The sequence below is a fragment of the Saccopteryx leptura genome, chromosome 2 (genome assembly GCF_036850995.1).
Source record: "Saccopteryx leptura isolate mSacLep1 chromosome 2, mSacLep1_pri_phased_curated, whole genome shotgun sequence".
NCBI lineage: Eukaryota > Metazoa > Chordata > Mammalia > Chiroptera > Emballonuridae > Saccopteryx > Saccopteryx leptura.
Window position 1 is genome coordinate 332933657 of NC_089504.1, and position 18378 is coordinate 332952034.

General features: G+C 44.6%; 1 protein-coding gene and 1 non-coding gene across 3 annotated transcripts in view; both read left to right on the forward strand.

Annotated features, from left to right (window-relative positions):
* The first annotated feature begins 393 nt into the window (after window positions 1-393).
* TRNAA-CGC (transfer RNA alanine (anticodon CGC)) lies at window positions 394-469 on the forward strand. Its single transcript has one exon. It is a non-coding gene; the product is annotated as a tRNA-Ala (tRNA).
* Window positions 470-12188: 11719 nt separating this feature from the next.
* Window positions 12189-18378, forward strand: part of YWHAE (tyrosine 3-monooxygenase/tryptophan 5-monooxygenase activation protein epsilon) — a 61074-nt gene continuing 54884 nt past the window's right edge. For both annotated transcript variants that reach the window (XM_066363570.1, XM_066363569.1), the window contains exon 1: window positions 12189-12373. In XM_066363570.1, coding sequence (XP_066219667.1) covers window positions 12310-12373 — 64 coding nt within the window. In that variant the 5' untranslated portion in view covers window positions 12189-12309. The remainder of the gene's footprint in view (window positions 12374-18378) is intronic.

Consider the following 18378-nt stretch of genomic DNA (forward strand, 5'->3'; position numbering starts at 1 on the left):
TTGCCTGATCAAGGCACATATGAGAGTTGATGCTTCCAGCTCCTCCTCCCTGTCTCTCTCTTCTCTCTCTCTCTCTCCCTCCCTCTCTTTCTCTCCTCTCTAAAATGAATAAATTTTTAAAAAATCGTACTACAAATATTTGTAACTTCTTTAATTTAAAAGGCAGCATATGCCTGACTTGTGGTCGCACACTGAATAAAGCATCAACCAGGAACGCTGTGGTTGCCAGTTTGAAACCCTATTCAAGGCATATACAGGAAGCAACTACTATGAGTTGATGCTTCCTGCTTCTCCCTCCTCTTTCTGTCTCTCTCTCTCCCTTCTCCTCTCTCTAAAAAATTACAAATGACAGAGGAGAAGAAAATATTTGAATCATATATATAAAACAGTCAGGCCCTGACCGGTTGGCTCAGTGGTAGAGCGTTGGTCTCGCGTGCAGGAGTCCTGGGTTCGATTCCCGGCCAGGGCACACAGGAGAGGCATCCATCTGCTTCTCCACCCCTCCCCCTCTCCTTCCTCTGTCTCTCTCTTCCCCTCCAGCAGCCAAGGCTCCATTGGAGCAAAGTTGGCCCGGGCGCTGGGGATGGCTCCTTGGCCTCTGCCTCAGGCGCTAGAGTGGCTCTGGTCGCAACAGAGCGACGCCCTGGATGGGCAGAGCATCGCCCCCTGGTGGGCATGCCGGGTGGATTCCAGTCGGGCGTATGCGGGAGTCTGTCTGACTGCCTCCCCGTTTCTGGCTTCGGAAAAATACAAAAAACCCCCACAAAACAGTCAAAAGCATAACATCCATAAACATAAAGAATTTCTATAAATAAGAAAAAATTCGTAGAAAAATGAGCAAAAATAATAATGGAAAGGTTACAGAAAAGCGCTTATGATAAAATCCTCAATCTATTAAGAACCCCAAAAATGCAAATTAATGAGACATGATTCTCACTTCATCTATCAAATTGTCAAAAATTAAAAATATAGCCTGACCTGTGGTGGCGCAATAGATAATGTGTTGACCTGGAATGCTGAGGTCACTGGTTCGAAGTTCAGGGCTTGCCCTGTCAGGGCACATGTGGGAGTTGATGCTTCCTGCTCCTCCCTCCTTCTCTCTCTCCCCCTCTCTGAAATGAATAAATAAAAATATTAAAAATATATATATAATATTCTATGTTAGAGAGGATGTGGGGACCTGGCAGTCTCAAATACTGTTTGGTTGTGTTAATGTTGTTAAGAAAAAAAATCAATTTAATTAATATTCTGTATTAATAGGAGAAAAACAGCATGACTAGCTCAACTGATGCAAAAAAAGAATCACAAAACTCAACCCTCCTTTTTTTATCCCCAACACTTTTTCATGATGAAAATAATAAATTAGGAATAAGGGAAATGTCTCAACATAATAAAGGCTAGCCTGAGCAGGTAGTGGTGCAGTACATAGAGTGTTGGCCTGTGACGCTGAGGACCCAGGTTTGAAACCCTGAGGTCGCCGGCTTGAACATGGGATCATAGACATGAACATATGTATGGTCACTGGCTTGAGCTGAAAGGTCTAAGGCTTGAAGCACAATGTCGCTCTCTTGAGCAAGGGATCACTGGGTCGGCTGGAGGACCCTGGTCAAAGGCACATATAAGAAAGCAATCAATGTGGCCCTGGCCAGTTTGCTCAGTGGTGGAGCATCAGCCTGGTATGTGGAAGTCCCAGGTTCAATTTTTGGCCAGGACACACAGAAGCACCCCTCTGCTTCTCCACCCTTCTTGTTCTCCTTTTTCTCTATCTCTCTCTTCCCCTTGCACAGCCAAAGCTCCATTAGAGCAAAGTTGGCCCAGGTGCTGAGGATGGCTCTGCCTCAGGTGCTAGAATGGCTCCGGTTGCAACAGAGCAATGCCCCAGATGGGCAGAGCATTGCCCCCAAGTGGGCTTGCTGAGTGTATCCTGGTCGGGCGCATGTGGGAGTCTGTCTCTCTGCCTCCCTGCTTCTCACTTCAGAAAAATACCATAATAATAATAATAATAATAATAATAATAAATAAAAGCAATCAATGAATAACTAAGGTACTCCAACTATGAGTTTATGTTTCTCATGTCTCTCCCTTCCTGTCTGTCTGTATGTATGTCTCTGTCTCTCTTTCTTGCTAAAAAAAAAGAAAAAAAAAGAAAAAAAGGATATTGGGTAATTCACATTCATGTCATTAGAGTCCAAGAAGAATAGGAAAGGAATGTAGAGCAGCAAAAAGTTTTTAAAGAAATAATGGCTTAAAACTTCTTTATTTATTTACATTTATTTATTTATTTATTTATTTTGGTGATAAGAGATAGTCAGAGAGAGGAACAGATAGAGACAGACAGACAAGAAGGGAGAGAGATGAGAAGCATCAATTCTTTGTTGCGGCACCTTAATTGTTCATTGATTGCTTTCTCATATGTGCCTTGGCAGGGATGGGAGCCACAGCAGAGCCAGTGACCCCTTGCTCAAGCCAGTGACCTTGGGCTCAAGCCAGTGACTATGATCCCACACTCAAGTCAGTGATCCTGCACTCAAGCTGGTGAACCTGTGCTCAAACCAGATGAGCCCGCGCTCAAGCTGGCGATTTCGGGGTTTTGAACCTGGATCCTCTGCGTCCCAGTCCAATGCTCTATCCACCGTGCCACTGCCTGGTCAGCCTACTTTACTTTTTTTTTTTTTTGTATTTTTCTGAAGCTGGAAACGGGGAGAGACAGTCAGACAGACTCCCGCATGCGCCCGACCGAGATCCACCCTGCACGCCCACCAGGGGCGATGCTCTGCCCACCAGGGGGTGATGCTCTGCCCCTCCGGGGCGTCGCTCTGCCGCGACCAGAGCCACTCTAGCGCCTGGGGCAGAGGCCAAGGAGCCATCCCCAGCGCCCGGGCCATCTTTGCTCCAATGGAGCCTTGGCTGCGGGAGGGGAAGAGAGAGACAGAGAGGAAGGAGGGGGGGGTTGGAGAAGCAAATGGGCACTTCTCCTATGTGCCCTGGCTGGGAGTCGAACCCGGGTCCCCCGCACGCCACGCTGGCGCTCTGCCGCTGAGCCAACCGGCCAGGGCCTGGTCAGCCTACTTTGATTTTCTTGAAGTATCTTTATAATCTTGGGTTAAATCCCACTTGGTTATGGTATATAATCCTTTACATATGCTGCTGAATTTAGTTTTTTATTATCTTGATGATTTTTACATCTATATTTATAAAGGATATTGACTTACAGTTCTTTCTATAGCTTTGGTATTAGATAGAATCCGGATAATGCTGGTCTAATAGAATGAAGAAGTGTTCTTTCACCTATTTTTGGTAGAGTTTAAAGATTGGTGTTAATTCTACACTTGATTTTAGTCAAAAGGCTGAGAAGTGATGGTGATTAGTGTTAATTCTTTAAATGTTTGTCATCATTAAAGCCTGGAATTTTCCTTTTCAGAGACTTTCTTCTTCTCTTTTTCTTCATTGATTTGCAAGTGAGGGGGGTGGGGAGAGACAAGCATCAATTTATTGTTCCAGTTAATTGTGCATCCATTGATTGCTTCTCATATATGCCCTGACCAGGACTTGAACTGTTGTCCTTGGGGTCGAGCTGGTGACCTCAGCATTTCTAGTTGATGCTCTATCCACAGTTCTACCACTGGTCAGGCTAGGAGGTTTTTTTTTTTTTTTTTCTGAAGCTGGAAACAGGGAGAGACAGTCAGACTCCCGCATGCGCCCGACCGGGATCCACCCGGCACGCCCACCAGGGGGCGACGCTCTGCCCACCAGGGGGCGACGCTCTGCCCATCCTGGGCGTCGCCATGTTGCGACCAGAGCCACTCTAGCGCCTGAGGCAGAGGCCACAGAGCCATCCCCAGCACCCGGGCCATCTTTGCTCCAATGGAGCCTTGGCTGCGGGAAGGGATGAGAGAGACAGAGAGGAATGTGTGGCGGAGGGGTGGAGAAGCAAATGGGCGCTTCTCCTGTGTGCCCTGGCTGGGAATCGAACCCGGGTCCTCCGCATGCTAGGCCGACGCTCTACCGCTGAGCCAACCGGCCAGGGCCCAGGCTAGGAGGTTTTTAAAAAAAAATTATTTATTTAGTTTTAAGATTTTATTTATTTATTTTTTAAAGATTTTATTTATTCACTTTTAGAATTTTTCTTTTTTTTAGATTTTTTTTTAATTCTTTGCTTTAATTTTTTTTAATTTTTCTTTTATTAATTTTTTTTTTTAGGAAGGAGAGAGAATGTGAGAGAGAGAGAGAGAGAGAGAGAAGGGGGAGGGAGGAGCAGGAAGCATCAACTCCCATATGTGCCTTGACCAGGCAAGCCCAGGGTTTTGAACTGGCGACCTCAGCATTCCAGGTCGACGCTTTATCCACTGCGCCACCACAGGTCAGGCTTATTTATTCACTTTTAGAGAGGAGAGAGGAGAGAGGGAGAAAGAGAGAGAGAGAGAGAGAGAGAGAGAGAGAAGGGAGGAGCAGGAAGTTTCAACTCCCATATGTGCCTTGACCAGGCAATCCCAGGGTTTTGAACCAGAGACCTCAGCATTCCAGGTCGATACTTTATCCAGTGCGCCACCACAGGTCAGGCAAGATTTTATTTATTGATTTTACAGAGTGGGTGAGGTGAGAGTGAGAAGTATCAACTCATAGTCGCTTCAGTTTAGTTATTCATTGCTTGTTTGTTGTATGTGCCTTGACCAACAAGCCTGGAGTTTTGAACCAGCAACTTAGTATTCCAGGTCAATGCTTCATCCACTGCGCCACCACAGGCCAGGCAGACTGGGAGGGTTTTGTTTTTTTTTTTTAAAGATTTTATTTATTTATTTTAGAGAGGGAAAGAAAGAGAGAGAGAGAGAGAAGGGAGGGGAAGGAGCAGGAAGCATCAACTCCAAAATGTGCCTTGACCAGACAAGCCAGGGTTTGAACCAGCAACCTTAGCATTCCAGGTTGGTGCTTTATCCACTGCGCCACCACAGGTCAGGCAGGCTGGGAGGTTTTTAAAAATTTTTATTTATTGATTTTAGTAAGAGAGGAATGTAGAGAGAGAGAGATAGGAACATTGATCTGTTCTTGTATGTGCCCTGACTTGATAGTGAACTGGCAACCTCTGTGCTTCAGGACAGATGCTGTAACCCAGGGGTCCCCAAACTTTTTACACAGGGGGCCAGTTCACTGTCCCTCAGACCGTTGGAGGGCCGGGCTATAAAAAAAACTATGATGCCCTGGCCGGTTGGCTCAGTGGTAGAGCGTCGGCCTGGCGTGTGGAAGTCCGGGGTTCGATTCCGGCCAGGGCACACAGGAGAAGCGCTTATCTTCTTCTCCATCCCTCCCCCTCTCCTTCCTCTCTGTCTCTCTCTTCCCCTCCCGCAGCCGAGGCTCCATTGGAGCAAAAGATGGCCTGGGCGCTGGGGATGGCTCCATGGCCTCTGCCCCAGGCGCTAGAGTGGCTCTGGTCACAACAGAGCGACGCCCCGGATGGGCAGAGCATCGCCCCCTGGTGGGCGTGCCGGGTGGATCCTGGTCGGGCGCATGCAGGAGTCTGTCTGACTGCCTCCCCGTTTCCAGCTTCAAAAAAATACAAAAAATCCCCAAACAAACAAACAAAAAACTATGAACAAATCCCTATACACACTGCACATATCTTATTATAAAGTAAAAATATAAAATGGGAACAAATACAATATTTAAAACAAAGAACAAGTAAATTTAAATCAACAAACTGACCAGTATTTCAATGGAAACTATGCTCCTCTCACTGACCACCAATGAAAGAGGTGCCTCTTCTGGAAGTGCGGCAGGGGTGGATAAATGGCCTCAGGGGGCCGTAGTTTGAGGACCCCTGCTCTAACCTATGGAGCCATCTGGCCAGGGTGAGGCTGGGAGGTTTTAAATTACTGATTCAATCTCCTTACTTGTTATACGTACATCCTGATTTTCTATTTCTTCTTGAGTCAGTTTTGGTAGTTTGTGTACTATGATCTGTTTCTATACATAACACTTTTTTTTTTTTTTACAGAGACAGAGAGAGAGTCAGAGAAAGGGATAGATAGGGACAGACAGGCAGGAATGGAGAGAGATAAGAAGCATCAATCATTAGTTTTTCGTTGCGACACCTTAGTTGTTCATTGATTGCTTTTTCATATGTGCCTTGACCGTGGGGCTACAGCAGACCGAGTAACCCCTTGCTTGAGCCAGTGACCTTGGGTCCGAGCTGGTGAGCTTTTTTTTTTTTTTTTGTATTTTTCTGAAGCTGGAAATGGGGAGAGAACCTGGGTCCTCTGCATCCCAGTCCGATGGTCTATCCACTGCGCCACTGCCGGGTCCGGCTACTTAACACTTCTTATACAAAATATGTGGGTTTTCCACACTGAGCAATTTTCTAATTTTCTGTTGACACCAGTTGGGTGTCCTACAATTTAATTCAATTCTGACACTACCTAGAGTTAGTGTAGACCCAGAAACCTGAGGTTAAGGACTCAGTCTCACAAGACTGTCCCCTGTTTCAGATACTAATTCTCAGTAGTGGATCTCCAGGTTATCCAAATCTCTGTCCAACATGGCTACAAATTGGTAGTTCTCATGACCTCTTCCTCAGGTTGATAATTTGCCATAATTTCTCACAGAACTCAGGGAAATACTTTACTTACTCTCTTTTTTAAAATTATTTTTATTTATTTATTCATTTTAGAGAAGAGAGACAGAGAGAGAGAGAGAAAGAGAAGGGGGGAGTAGCAGGAAGCATCAACTCCCATATGTACCTTAACCGAGCAAGCCCAGGGTTTTTGTTTGAACCGGCGACCTCAGCATTCCAGGTCGATGCTTGATCCACAGCGCCACCACAGGTCAGGCTACTTACTCTCTTACTGATTTATTATAAAGGATATCATAAATGTTCTGGCTGGATAGCTTGGTTGGTTGTCCTGATACACACAGGTTGTGAGTTTGATCCCCAGTCAGGGCACATACAGGCACAGATTGCTGTTTCTGTTACTGTTTCTCTCTAAAATCAATAAATCAACCTGACCCGGCGGTGACACAGTGGATAGAGCATTGGACTGGGATGCGGAAGACCCAGGTTCGAGACCCCGAGTTCGCCAGCTTGAGCGAGGGCTCATCTGGTTTGAGCAAAAGCTCACCAGCTTGAGCCCAAGGCTGCTGGCTCAAGCAAGGGATTACTCGGTCTGCAGAAGGCCTGTGGTCAAGGCACATATGAGAAAGCAATCAATGAACAACTAAGGTGTTGCAACGTGCAATGGAAAACTAATGATTGATGCTTCTCATCTCTTTGTTGCTGTCTGTTTGTCCCTATCTATTCCTCTCTCTGACTCTCTCTCTGTCTCTGAAAAAAAATAATAAAATCAATCAATCAATCAATAAAAAAGCAAAGGAGCCTGAACAGGTGGTGGTGTAGTGTAGAGTGTCAACTTGGGATGCTAAAGATCCAGGTTTGAGACTCCGAGGTTGCCGGCTTGAGCAGGGGCTCATCCGGCTTGAGCATGGACTTGCCAGCTTCAGCGTGGGATCATAGACAGGACCCCATGGTCACTAGCTTGGAACCTAAGATTTCTGGCTTGAGCAAGGAACAGCTGGAGCCCCCTGGTCAAGGTATGTATGAAAAAGCAATCAATGAACAATTAAAGTGCCATAACAATGAGTTGATTCTTTTCATCTCTCTCCCTTCCTGTCTGTTGCTGTCTGTCTGTCTTTTTATTCTCTCTCTCACACTAAAAAAAGAAAAAAAAAAAAGAAAGTATATTATAGCCTGTGATGGTGCAGTGCATAGAGTGCCAATGTGGAAAGCTGAGGTTGCTGGTTTGAAACACTGGGCTTGTCTGTTGAAGGCACATACAACAAGCCAAAAATGAACAGCTAGAGTGAAGCAACTACTTCTCATACCCCACCACCACCACAGAATCAAGAAATAAAACCTTAAAAAAAAAAAAGGATATAGAGCCCTGGCCAGTTGGCTCAGTGGTGGAGCATTGGCCTGGCGTGCAGGAGTCCTGGGTTCGATTCCCAGCCAGGGCACACAGGAGAAGCGCCCATCTGCTTCTCCATTCTCCACCCCTCCCCCTCTCCTTCCTCTCTGTCTCTCTCTTCCCCTCCTACAGCCAAGGCTCCATTGGAGCAAAGTTGGCCCTGGCGCTGAGGATGGCTCTGTGGCCTCTGCCTCAGGTGCTAGAATGGCTCTGGTTGCCCCAGAGCGATGCCCAGATGGGCAGAGCATCGCCCCCTGGTGGGCATGCCGGGTGGATCCTGGTCTGGCACATGCGGGAGTCTGTCTGACTACCTCCCCGTTTCCAGCTTTGGAAAAATACAAAAAAAAAAAAAAAAGGTATATAAAGGATACAAATGAACAGCCAGATGAAGCACATAGGTCGAAATCAGGAGGGGTCCTAAGCATAGGAGCTTCTGTGTCTGTACAGTATTGAGTAGGAAAGGATTCACCAACCTGGAAGCTCTCTGAACCCCATTATTTAGAGTTTTTATGGAGGTTCCATCACCTAGGCATTATTAAATGATTGGTCATTGGTGATTAACTCAATCTTCAGTCTGTCTGCCATCCCTTGAGGTCAGGAGTTAAGTGAGGATGAAAGTTTCAACCCTCTAATCATATCATTGATTCCACTGGCAACCAGCCCTCATCTAAAGCTCTGTAGTGGGTGACCAAGAGTCATTTCATTCCCATAAACTCAGGTATGGTTGAAAGGGGCTTATTATAAATAACAAAAGAAACCCCTCACCCCTATTCCTTGGTGAATTACCAGAGTTTTAGGAGCTCTGTGCCAGAAACCAAGGACAAAGACCAAATATATATATATATATACATATATATATATGTATATATATATATGTCTTACTATATCAAGATATCACAATGTGTTTCTAGAAATGTGTCTATTTTACTTGTTACCCAATTTATTGGCATACTATTGTTCATAGAACCCTCTTACAATCCTTTTTTCTGTAAGGTCAGTAGCAACTTCTCCACTTTAATTTCTAAAAATTTTGTTGATTTAAACAGAGCAAGAGAGCGAGCGAGTGAGCAAGTGGTTCCACTTATTCATGCACTTATTGATTCTTTTATGTGTCCCCACTGGGATTGAACCTTCAACTTTGGTGTATTGGAACAACACTTTAACCAACTGAGCTACCACGTCAGAGAATATCTGCTTTTAAGAAGGAAGTGTTGCCTGACCAGACGGTGGACAGTGGATAAAGCATTGGACTGGGATGCAGAGGACCGAGGTTCAAAACCCTGAGGTCACCAGCTTGAGCGTGAGCTCATCTGGTTTGAGCAAGGCTCATCAGCTTGAGCCCAAGGTTGCTGGCTTTAGAAAGGGATCACTCATTCTGCTGTAGTCCCCTGGTCAAGGCACATATGAGAAAGTAGTCAATGAATAACTAAGGTGCTGCAATGAAGAATTGATGCTTCTCATTTCTCTCCTTTCTTGTCTGTCTGTCCTTATCTCTCTCTCTCTCTCTCTCTCTCTCTCTCTCTCTCTCACACACACACACACACACACACACACACACACACACACAAAGAGAGAGAAGTGGTCCTGGCTTGGTAGCTTATTTGTTAGAGTATCCTTCCCATATACCAAGGTTGAGGGCTCAATCCCTGGTCAGGGCACATGCAAGGACGTATAAATAAGTGGAACAAAAGTTTCTCTCTCTTCCTCTCTTGCTAAAATCAATAAAAGAAAAAAAAAAAGGTGTTCTCCAAGGTTTTGTGTTCCGTCCTCTTCTACCTTCATGCACTACCTGTTTCCATGGTAGCTTCCTTTCAGTCAGGATTGCCAGGCCCCATTTTTTACCCACGCTAATTATTCCTTCCTGGGTGATTTTTGAGAACCTTAGAACCAACATGTGTAAAAGAAACTGCCTTCTCTGCATTCCATCAGCAAATTTTTCTAGCATTCATATATATGTATTTTGTTGTTAATTGTACCGCTGCTCATTATCCTAGTGACTCTGGGTGGGAATATGGAAAGTCAATTTTGTTATATTATTTTATTTTTAAAAAAGATTTTATTTATTGATTTTAGATAGATAGAGAGAAATGGGTTGGGGGAGAAGTGGGGAGCGGTAACTCATAGTAGTTCCCTCTTGTATGTGTCTTGACTGGGTAAGGCCAGGGATTTTTGTTTTTTTTTCAGGTAAACATTTTTATAGCATTGAAACTGTTGAGTGTTCTGTGCCCATCACCCAGATTCAAATCATTTATAGTCAAAGTATATTTGTCTCTTTATATTTGCCTCCCCTGGTAATAAACTTACTTTTAACTGTGTCCACAAGTCTCATTTTTATACCCCACCTATGTGTGAAATCATACAGTTCTAAGCTTTTTCTGATTTACTTATTTCACTCAGTAACATTTTCACAAGGTTCATCCATGTTGTCATAAATTGCAGTATGTCATCATTTCTCATTGCTGAGTAAGGGCCAGGGTTTTGAAATGGCAACCTCAGCATTCCAGGGTGATGCTTTATCCACTGCACCACCACAGGTCAGGTGGGAAATCAATTTTAATTCTTTTTTCCATCAGAAGTTCTCTACATCTGATCAGCTACATACTCTTGTGGCTTTTCTGTGTAGTAGTAATCCTATTTGTCCTTTCCTTCCTATTTTCTTTTATAAAATTTTTACTTATTTATTTTCTTTTTAGATCTTATTTATTGACTTCTAGAGATAGGAGAGGAGAAACAGAAAGAGAAAGAGGTGGGAGAAGCTGGAAGCATCAACTCATAGTAGCTGCTTTCTGTATATGCCTTGACCGGGCAAGCCAAGGGTTTTGAACCAGCAACCTCAGTGTTCCAGGACAATGTTTTATCCACTGCGCCATCACAGGGCAGGCCTTATTGATTTTAGCGAGAGGAAGGGAGGGAGGGAGAGACAGGAACATCAATCTATGTCTGTATGTGCCCTGACTGGGGATTGAACCGGCAACTTCTGCACTTCTGGACGATGCTCTAACCAGCCAAGCTATCCCAGCAGGGCTCTTTCCCTTCCTATTTCACTGCTATCATCTATTACCTCTCACCTGTATAGTGTAATAGTTTGATAATTGATCCTCTTCTTTGATCACTGCTATATCATAGTTATTTTTTCTGAAGTATACGTTGCTAGATAAATGGTTATGGTGTCATCCTCCATGCAAAACCATAAAAAATAGCTTTCTTGTGCCCACTGAATGAGGTGCAAAGTTGTTAGCTTTCCATTCAAGGCTCTTCAGAATTTGACTCCAACCTTTTTATTCCACACAGCTAATGGTTCTAGTTACATAAGCTTGAGTCTTGCGAAGGATATTGTATTGAGTACTTTAAGAGTGAGACGGCACTCAATCACCAGATGTGCAGGCTTTATTAGAGGAGAAACACCTGCCGGGGCACTCCTCCAGGAGAAGTGCACCGGGTTACAGACTAGGGGCGAGTATATCTAGTGTTTGGGAGAGCCTGAGGGGATACTGAGGCAAAAGTCCTGGTATGTCCGGAGGCCCTCCTTGGGGCGGCTTGTCAGCTTTTTGGAATTCCTCTGTCTCAGGGGTAATAGTCCAGTAAGGGTGAGGTCTGACAGATAAGCGGAACATCAAGAGGGCAGTTTGGAATACACATATCTATCAAGTACAAGGTGCTAGGAGTGACTAGGAAGCGAAACAGATCAGGTCCTTTCCCATTCCTCCTCAATCTCAATCTGATCTTGGTCCCACTCTTGTGCACCTTGCACTCCAGACTAGGCTCCTCTAACAACTACCCCGTTCCTATTCATGGTGGGCGTAAACAGAAAAAGAAGGCTGAAGTGCCAGGGTGAAGCTGAGGTGTAAAAGAAAACTGGAGTTCCTCTTCCCCTACCTACTATAGCAGGGACCAAGCTGGGCTTGGCTGATAACACAGGGGTTAAGGTGGATGGGAATCTGTCCTCGGGGAGGAAAGCCTGCCGTTAAAAAACCGTTACATCCTTTAGCTTTCTCGCGTTCCCTCTCTTCAGGAGCAGTACAGGCCATCCTCGCTTGAGGCCTCCCTGGCGGCCGCTCTTTCTTCCGCCAATCGCAGTTCCCGCCTTGGAGCTCCCCATCCGCTGAGTCCACAGAGGAGGGGCGTCTACTCTAGCTGGTTCCAGCCTCTTCGGGCGCGGAGCTCCTGGACCGCCCCCCGCGCCAGTTGCCAGGGAGCGGTTGCCATAGAGCTGAGCAGTTGTCCGCCTGCGCAGGCGGAAGTCCCGGATTGAGGCGCCGCCATTTTTGCTGCTCGGACGCGGAGCGAGAGGCTGAGAGAGTCGGAGACGCTATCCGCTTCCATCCGTCGCGCAGACCCTGCCGGAGCCGCTGCCGCTATGGACGATCGGGAGGATCTGGTGTACCAGGCGAAGCTGGCCGAGCAGGCTGAGCGATACGACGGTGAGTTGAGGGGTCAACCGGAGGCTGGAATTCTCGGACCCTTTGCCACCGCCCACAGAGGCCGGGAACCGGAGACAAAATGGCGGCATCGTCTCCGAGTCTGGCCCGGGGACGTGGGTTCGGGAGATAGGAAATGTCCTGTGGTCTCCTGGAGCGCTGGGAGGCTTCAGACCTAGGAATTTGACCCCTTCAGTGTCCTCAGCTGCAGATACTTGCCAGCCAAGAGGCCAAGGCGATAGGGTGGAGGAGTTGGTTGTAAAATGGCGGCTAGGGGGAGGGCGAGTCCCAGGACGGGGGAGGGGGAGGAGATGGCGGGTGCTGTCTCCCAACAAGCAGTCCTAGGGGAGCTTCCGGCCAGGGTTGGGATGTAGAGGACAATTGAGTGGGGTGGTGGGGGAAGAAACACCCGCCACATGGGGGACGGTGGCGACTGGGAACTGTAGCGCGGGTGCCTTTCAGGGAAATATGGCGGGTGGGGGCGGTGGCTTTTCCCCGGAGGCCCAATGTGGGGCGGCGGCTTTGGAGTCTCACAAAGGAGAAGTGTAGCGAGCGGAGGTCTTCTTGGAGCATGTAGTGGGGGGCAGTTTTGAATGAGGCCGGGGAAGGGGAGAGGGTGGGAATCACTGCAGTTCATCCTTGGGCGGAGGCCAGCTGGGATGCTGCGATCGTATTTCTTCTCCGCAGGCCGGCACACCTTGTAGTGAGGGTATTTTAGGTTTTACGTCCAACCTCGCCTTTTTCTGGGGAACTCTAGAAAAACCTCACGCTCCCTTTCCTGGGATTTAATCCCAGAGAGCTCGAAGTTTCTGTAATAATTTTTTTGTCTTGGTAAACTGTGGGGTCTGGTGGATAAAAAAAACATTGATTAGGAAGCAAGGAGACCGTGACTCTTAGTCCTTCTCCAATGCCTGTGTCTCTTATTCTACCAGTTTGTAAAAATTATGACTTTGCTGTTACATGCACTACTGTGACAAATGGAGAAGGACCTGTTGAGAAATAAAGTTATTTGAAATAATGTTTAGTAACTGCCTTTTGGTTGACTGCCGGGGCTTAGAATGCGTGTTCGTAAATCAAAGGGGGTCTTAACACAAGCGTTTAGCTGAGACTTGGGTAGGGGGGTCCCAGCAGATCCTGTATTCTTTTCTCCATTTTTGAATAAATGGATTTACGTACAGAGTTGGACAGTTTTTCTTTGTTCATTACTCCTTTGGCCATAAAGGCTCTTTTCGTCATTTTCCAGAACTTGACCGAATTGTCCATTGTATGTTTAGTCAGTTCCAGGCTTCTGTTTTTTAAAAATTGCCCCTCCCCCCATGCCAGACCTGGGTACTTGAATTACCCCCACATCCATTAAAATGTAGTATAAAAACAAAAAAAATTAAATATGTGGTTTCTTTGGTGTTAATGCTGTTGTGAGGTGAGACATGGTTGAAATTGAGTGCCATTGATTTTTAGGTTTTTCTGAATTACTAAACCTTTATTTTTCAAAATGTTATATGTAGGACCATTGCTTTCCTTGAATGCCTATTTGTCATGTCAATAGCCTCATGGGTAGTCCCATACATTAGGATTCAGGAATTTGAAAATTATCAGAAAACGCTTTGAACGCAGGAAGGATACTGTACTAAATTTCGTTTATAAATCCTTAAATTGCTGTTTGTATTGAACACGTTTCCTGTTGGAGGGGGAGGAAAATAAGATGGGAAGTACAACTCAAGGTCAGATTTGTCTTTATTTCAGTGTTTAAAAGTCAAACACATGTAGCTGTGTTAGTAATAGAAGGTTCCCCCCCCCCCATGCTCCAAATAGGTTCCTCTTTTAATCTACCAGTGAGTGCCCTTGGGAGGAAACTTGAAATTATATTTGAATGCTTTCTGTTCTGTTCTGTGGGAATTTTAGACTCTGAGTGAACTTGCTGTGATAGCCAAAGAGGACATGGATGGAGGTTTTTTTTTTTTAATTTGTTTTAAGAACTGATTTGAAGGTTCATGATTGTAGTTTCCAAATATGTGACATTTCAGTGGTAATATTTTTGGAGTTGAGTGCTGAGGATTTTTGACCAACTCTCTTACTGGTTATTCAACATAACATTCTCAAGATAGAGCCACATATGTACGCTTCTGTCATTTCTTTCAGAATCTAATAAAGCGTGAAGGAGATAGGGTCTACTAGGTGGAGAGGAACTCTTGTGAACGTTGGGCACAAAATAAAGAGGGATTCATTGGAAAGGAAGAAGAGGAAGACTTCAGAATCAGACTTCCTGTGTTCCCTCCTTTATTGGGTACAAGAATTCAGTGCTGTGGCAAAAAATGATCCATAGTTTTAGTTACCAATTTATCAAGTGTGGGGAGTAGAAGAAGGTGAGAGTCTTTTTGAATAATTTGGTTTTGGGTACTTGGATTTATAAACTTTTTTTCCCTCATTCCTGCAGTATCTTTACTTTTATTTTGCGTTGCTGTGTTAAATCTTTTTTTTTTTTTTTTTTTTAATTTTTATTTATTTATTCATTTTTTAGAGAGGAGAGGGAGAGAGAGAGAGAGAGGAGAGACAGAGAGAGAGAAGGGGGGAGGAGCTGGAAGCATCAACTCCCATATGTGCCTTGACCAGGCAAGCCCAGGGTTTCGAACCGGCGACCTCAGCATTTCCAGGTCGACGCTTTATCCACTGCGCCACCACAGGTCAGGTCCTGCTGTGTTAAATCTTAAACATATTACTTAAAGAAAATTATTGAGTTTTAGAGAAAGAGGAAGGGGGTGCTGAGATCAAGAGACATTGAATTGTTGTTCCACTTATTTATTTATTTACTTACAGAGAGAGGTATAGACAGGGACAGACAGACAGGAACGGAGAGATGAGAAGCATCAATCATTAGTTTCTCCTTGCAACACCTTAGTTGTTCATTGATTGCTTTCTCATATGTGCCTTGACCATGGGCCTTCAGCAGACCAAATAACCCCTTGCTCGAGCCAGCGACCTTGGGTCCAAGGTGGTGAGCTTTTGCTCAAACCAGATGAGCCCGCAGTCAAGCTGGCGACCTCGGGGTCTTGAACCTGGGTCCTTGGCATCCCAGTCTGATGCTCTATCCACTGCGCCGCCTGGTCAGGCTTTTTATGCATTTATTGGTTGATTCTTGTATGTACCCTGACCTGGCATTGAACCTGCAACCATGGTTTATCAAGTCGATGCTTTTTTTTAACCAACTGAGGTACCCTGCTAGGGCCTACATTTCTTTGTAGCATCATTTAACTCTATCTATCTGGGGAATTGGAATCAATTTATTTGGTTTATTTAAAGGTATTGGGGGAAGAGCTAAGATGTGTTCAGAAAAAGAACAATTTAGGTTGCAGCTAGGAAATACTGAGGTGTGGGGCTAGGAATGTTCTTGAATATTAAATCTAGCATCCCATCACTTAAGTTTGTAGTCTGTGGAATAGTATTTCTATCATTCATAGGCATATTAAGGAAGTTTGTGACCTTTTAGCATTCCTGAACTAAATTTTTTTTTTCCTTTGTGAGAAAGACAGATAGGGACAGACAGGAAGGCAGAGAGATGAGAAGCATCAATTTTTTGTTGCTGCACCTTAGTTGTTCATTGATTGCTTTCTCATATGTGCCTTGACCGGGAGGCTACAGCAGACTTGGGTGACCACTTGCTTGAGACAGCGACCTTGGGCTCAAGCTGGTGAGCATTGCTCAAACCAGATGAGCTCATGCTTATGCTGGTGATCTCAGGGTCTTGAACCTGGGTCCTCCACATCCCATTCCGACGCTCTGTCCTCTGCGCCACTGCCTGGTCAGTCTCCCGAACTAATTCTTCTTGCCCCATCTTCAGGAACCACAATAGTACAGAAAAGTTGGGGAATATAGAGGACGAAAAGTGCATACTTGCATATTTTTTGAGAGGAGGGGGTCGGCATATTACTACATTTTGGTTTGTGGGGTAGTTGCTGATTTTGTGTTTTTAACTTCTTTGATGATTGGTTCCAAATGATGAGGTAAAGTGGGTTTTTTTTTTAAAAGATTTTATTTATTTATTTTAGAGAGGGGAGAGAGAAGGGGGGAGGAGCAGGAAGCTGTGCCTTGACCCAGCAAGCCCAGGGTTTCGAACTGGCGACCTCAGCATTCCAGGTCGTTGCTTTATCCACTGCCCCACCACAGGTCAGGCAATAAGGTAAAGTTTTAATGGTTATTTTGATTCGCTCTGTGTGAATTCATCAGCACCACGAATATATCTGTTCTGAGTTCCTAGAGAGCTGTCCTTTTAAAATACCAGTCACATCTCTAACTTATAGTCAGTGAGGGGTTTTGAATTCCTTAACGTGTTGTTAAGGAAAAAATAGGTAATGTGTTTGGCCCCTTTCTGGGGCCATGCTGAGGTACCGAGCATTTTTAGTGCCTGAGGCTGATGCTGGGACCAACCTGGCTATCTTCAGTGCCCAGGCCACATGCTAACCAATGGAGCCACACTGGCTGTGGTAGAGGAAGAGGGAGAGATGGGACAGGGTGAGAAGCAGATGGTTGCTTCTCCTGTGTGCCCTGACAGGGAATTGAACACAGGACATCCATATGCCAGGTGGACACTCTTTGTTATGCCCTGAGCCTTGGCCAGGGCCTAATTATCCATTCTTGACTGTAGGCTAGTAATAACTTTTATGCTATTTTAGTTAATGGAGTTAACTTTATTTAGAGTGCAATTTTTCTCCTAATATATTTAGGAACAGATCTATGATTTTCTTTCTCTCTAAAAATCATACTAAAAGAAAGAGGACTGTAAAGCTGATTTTGCCAGACTTTTATATTTAAGAAAAGGGTGTTTATTTATTTTATTTTTAAAATTTATGTATTTACTGATTTTAGAGAACGAGGACAGGGAGGTGGGGGCACGGAGAAAAACGGACTTACCTGTTTCTGTATGTCCCTGACCCGCAACTCTGGCACATTGAAATGAGGCTCCAACCAACCAAGCCGCCCAGCCAGGGCAAGAGTGTGTATTTAAATAGTAATGGCAGGCACGGGATAAAAAAAAAGTTTATAATTACATAATGATCATATATATGTGTGTGTATGTGTGTGTGTGTGTGTATATATATATATATATAGATCTTTTCACAGACCACTTTCAGAAAAATTTTTACTTTATATAACATTGACTAGTCATTTCCATTTTGTTTCAGGAAAAGTGAATTTGAGAATATTTAGTGATTTATTGTTTTCCATTATATCATGTGACTAGTTGATTAGGAACAACAAAACCAGAAATGTCTCACTTTTAGACCAGTACTCTTGTCCTGAGCCACTCACAAAAGACCTATATGTAATTAAGGTGGTGTCCTGGAGCGGGGGTGTTAATGCATCTTTCGTTAAAAATTACTTCAGATAACATGTCTTGGTGTATGACCTGACTAGTACCTATTGAAATAGTGGATAAAATATTTTCATTTCTAAAGAAACCTTTTGCTTTGTCCTGATCTGTGGTGGCTCAGTGGATCAAGTATTGATCTGGAATCTTGAGGTTGCTGGTTCAAAACTCTGGGCTTGCCTGGTCAAAGCACATACAGGAAGCAACTACTATGAATTTGATGCCTCCTGCTTCTTCCCCCATCATTCCTTCCCTCTCAAAAAATCAATAAAACAAGAAAAAGAAAAGAAACCTTGTGCTTTCAGAAAAACATCTCAGGGCACAGTGAAGTTAGAATGACGATTTTAGGTAATTTCAGAATGTTTGCATACATGTTCCTTGGTTTATCATAGTTTCTGTATTGGGGTATGGCTAAGGTCATGTATATAAAGTAGTTTTATTTTAAAAAATTTTAGTTATTGATTTGTTCCACTTACTTACGCATTCATTGGTTGATTCTTGTACATGCCCTGACTGGAAGTCAAACCCACACTCTTGACATATTGGGATGATGCTTCAACCAACCTGGCCATAGCTATAAAGTATTTTTAAAACATTTTCCTTCTGCCTAGGCAGTTGCACAGCTGCTAGAGTGTTGACCTGGGAC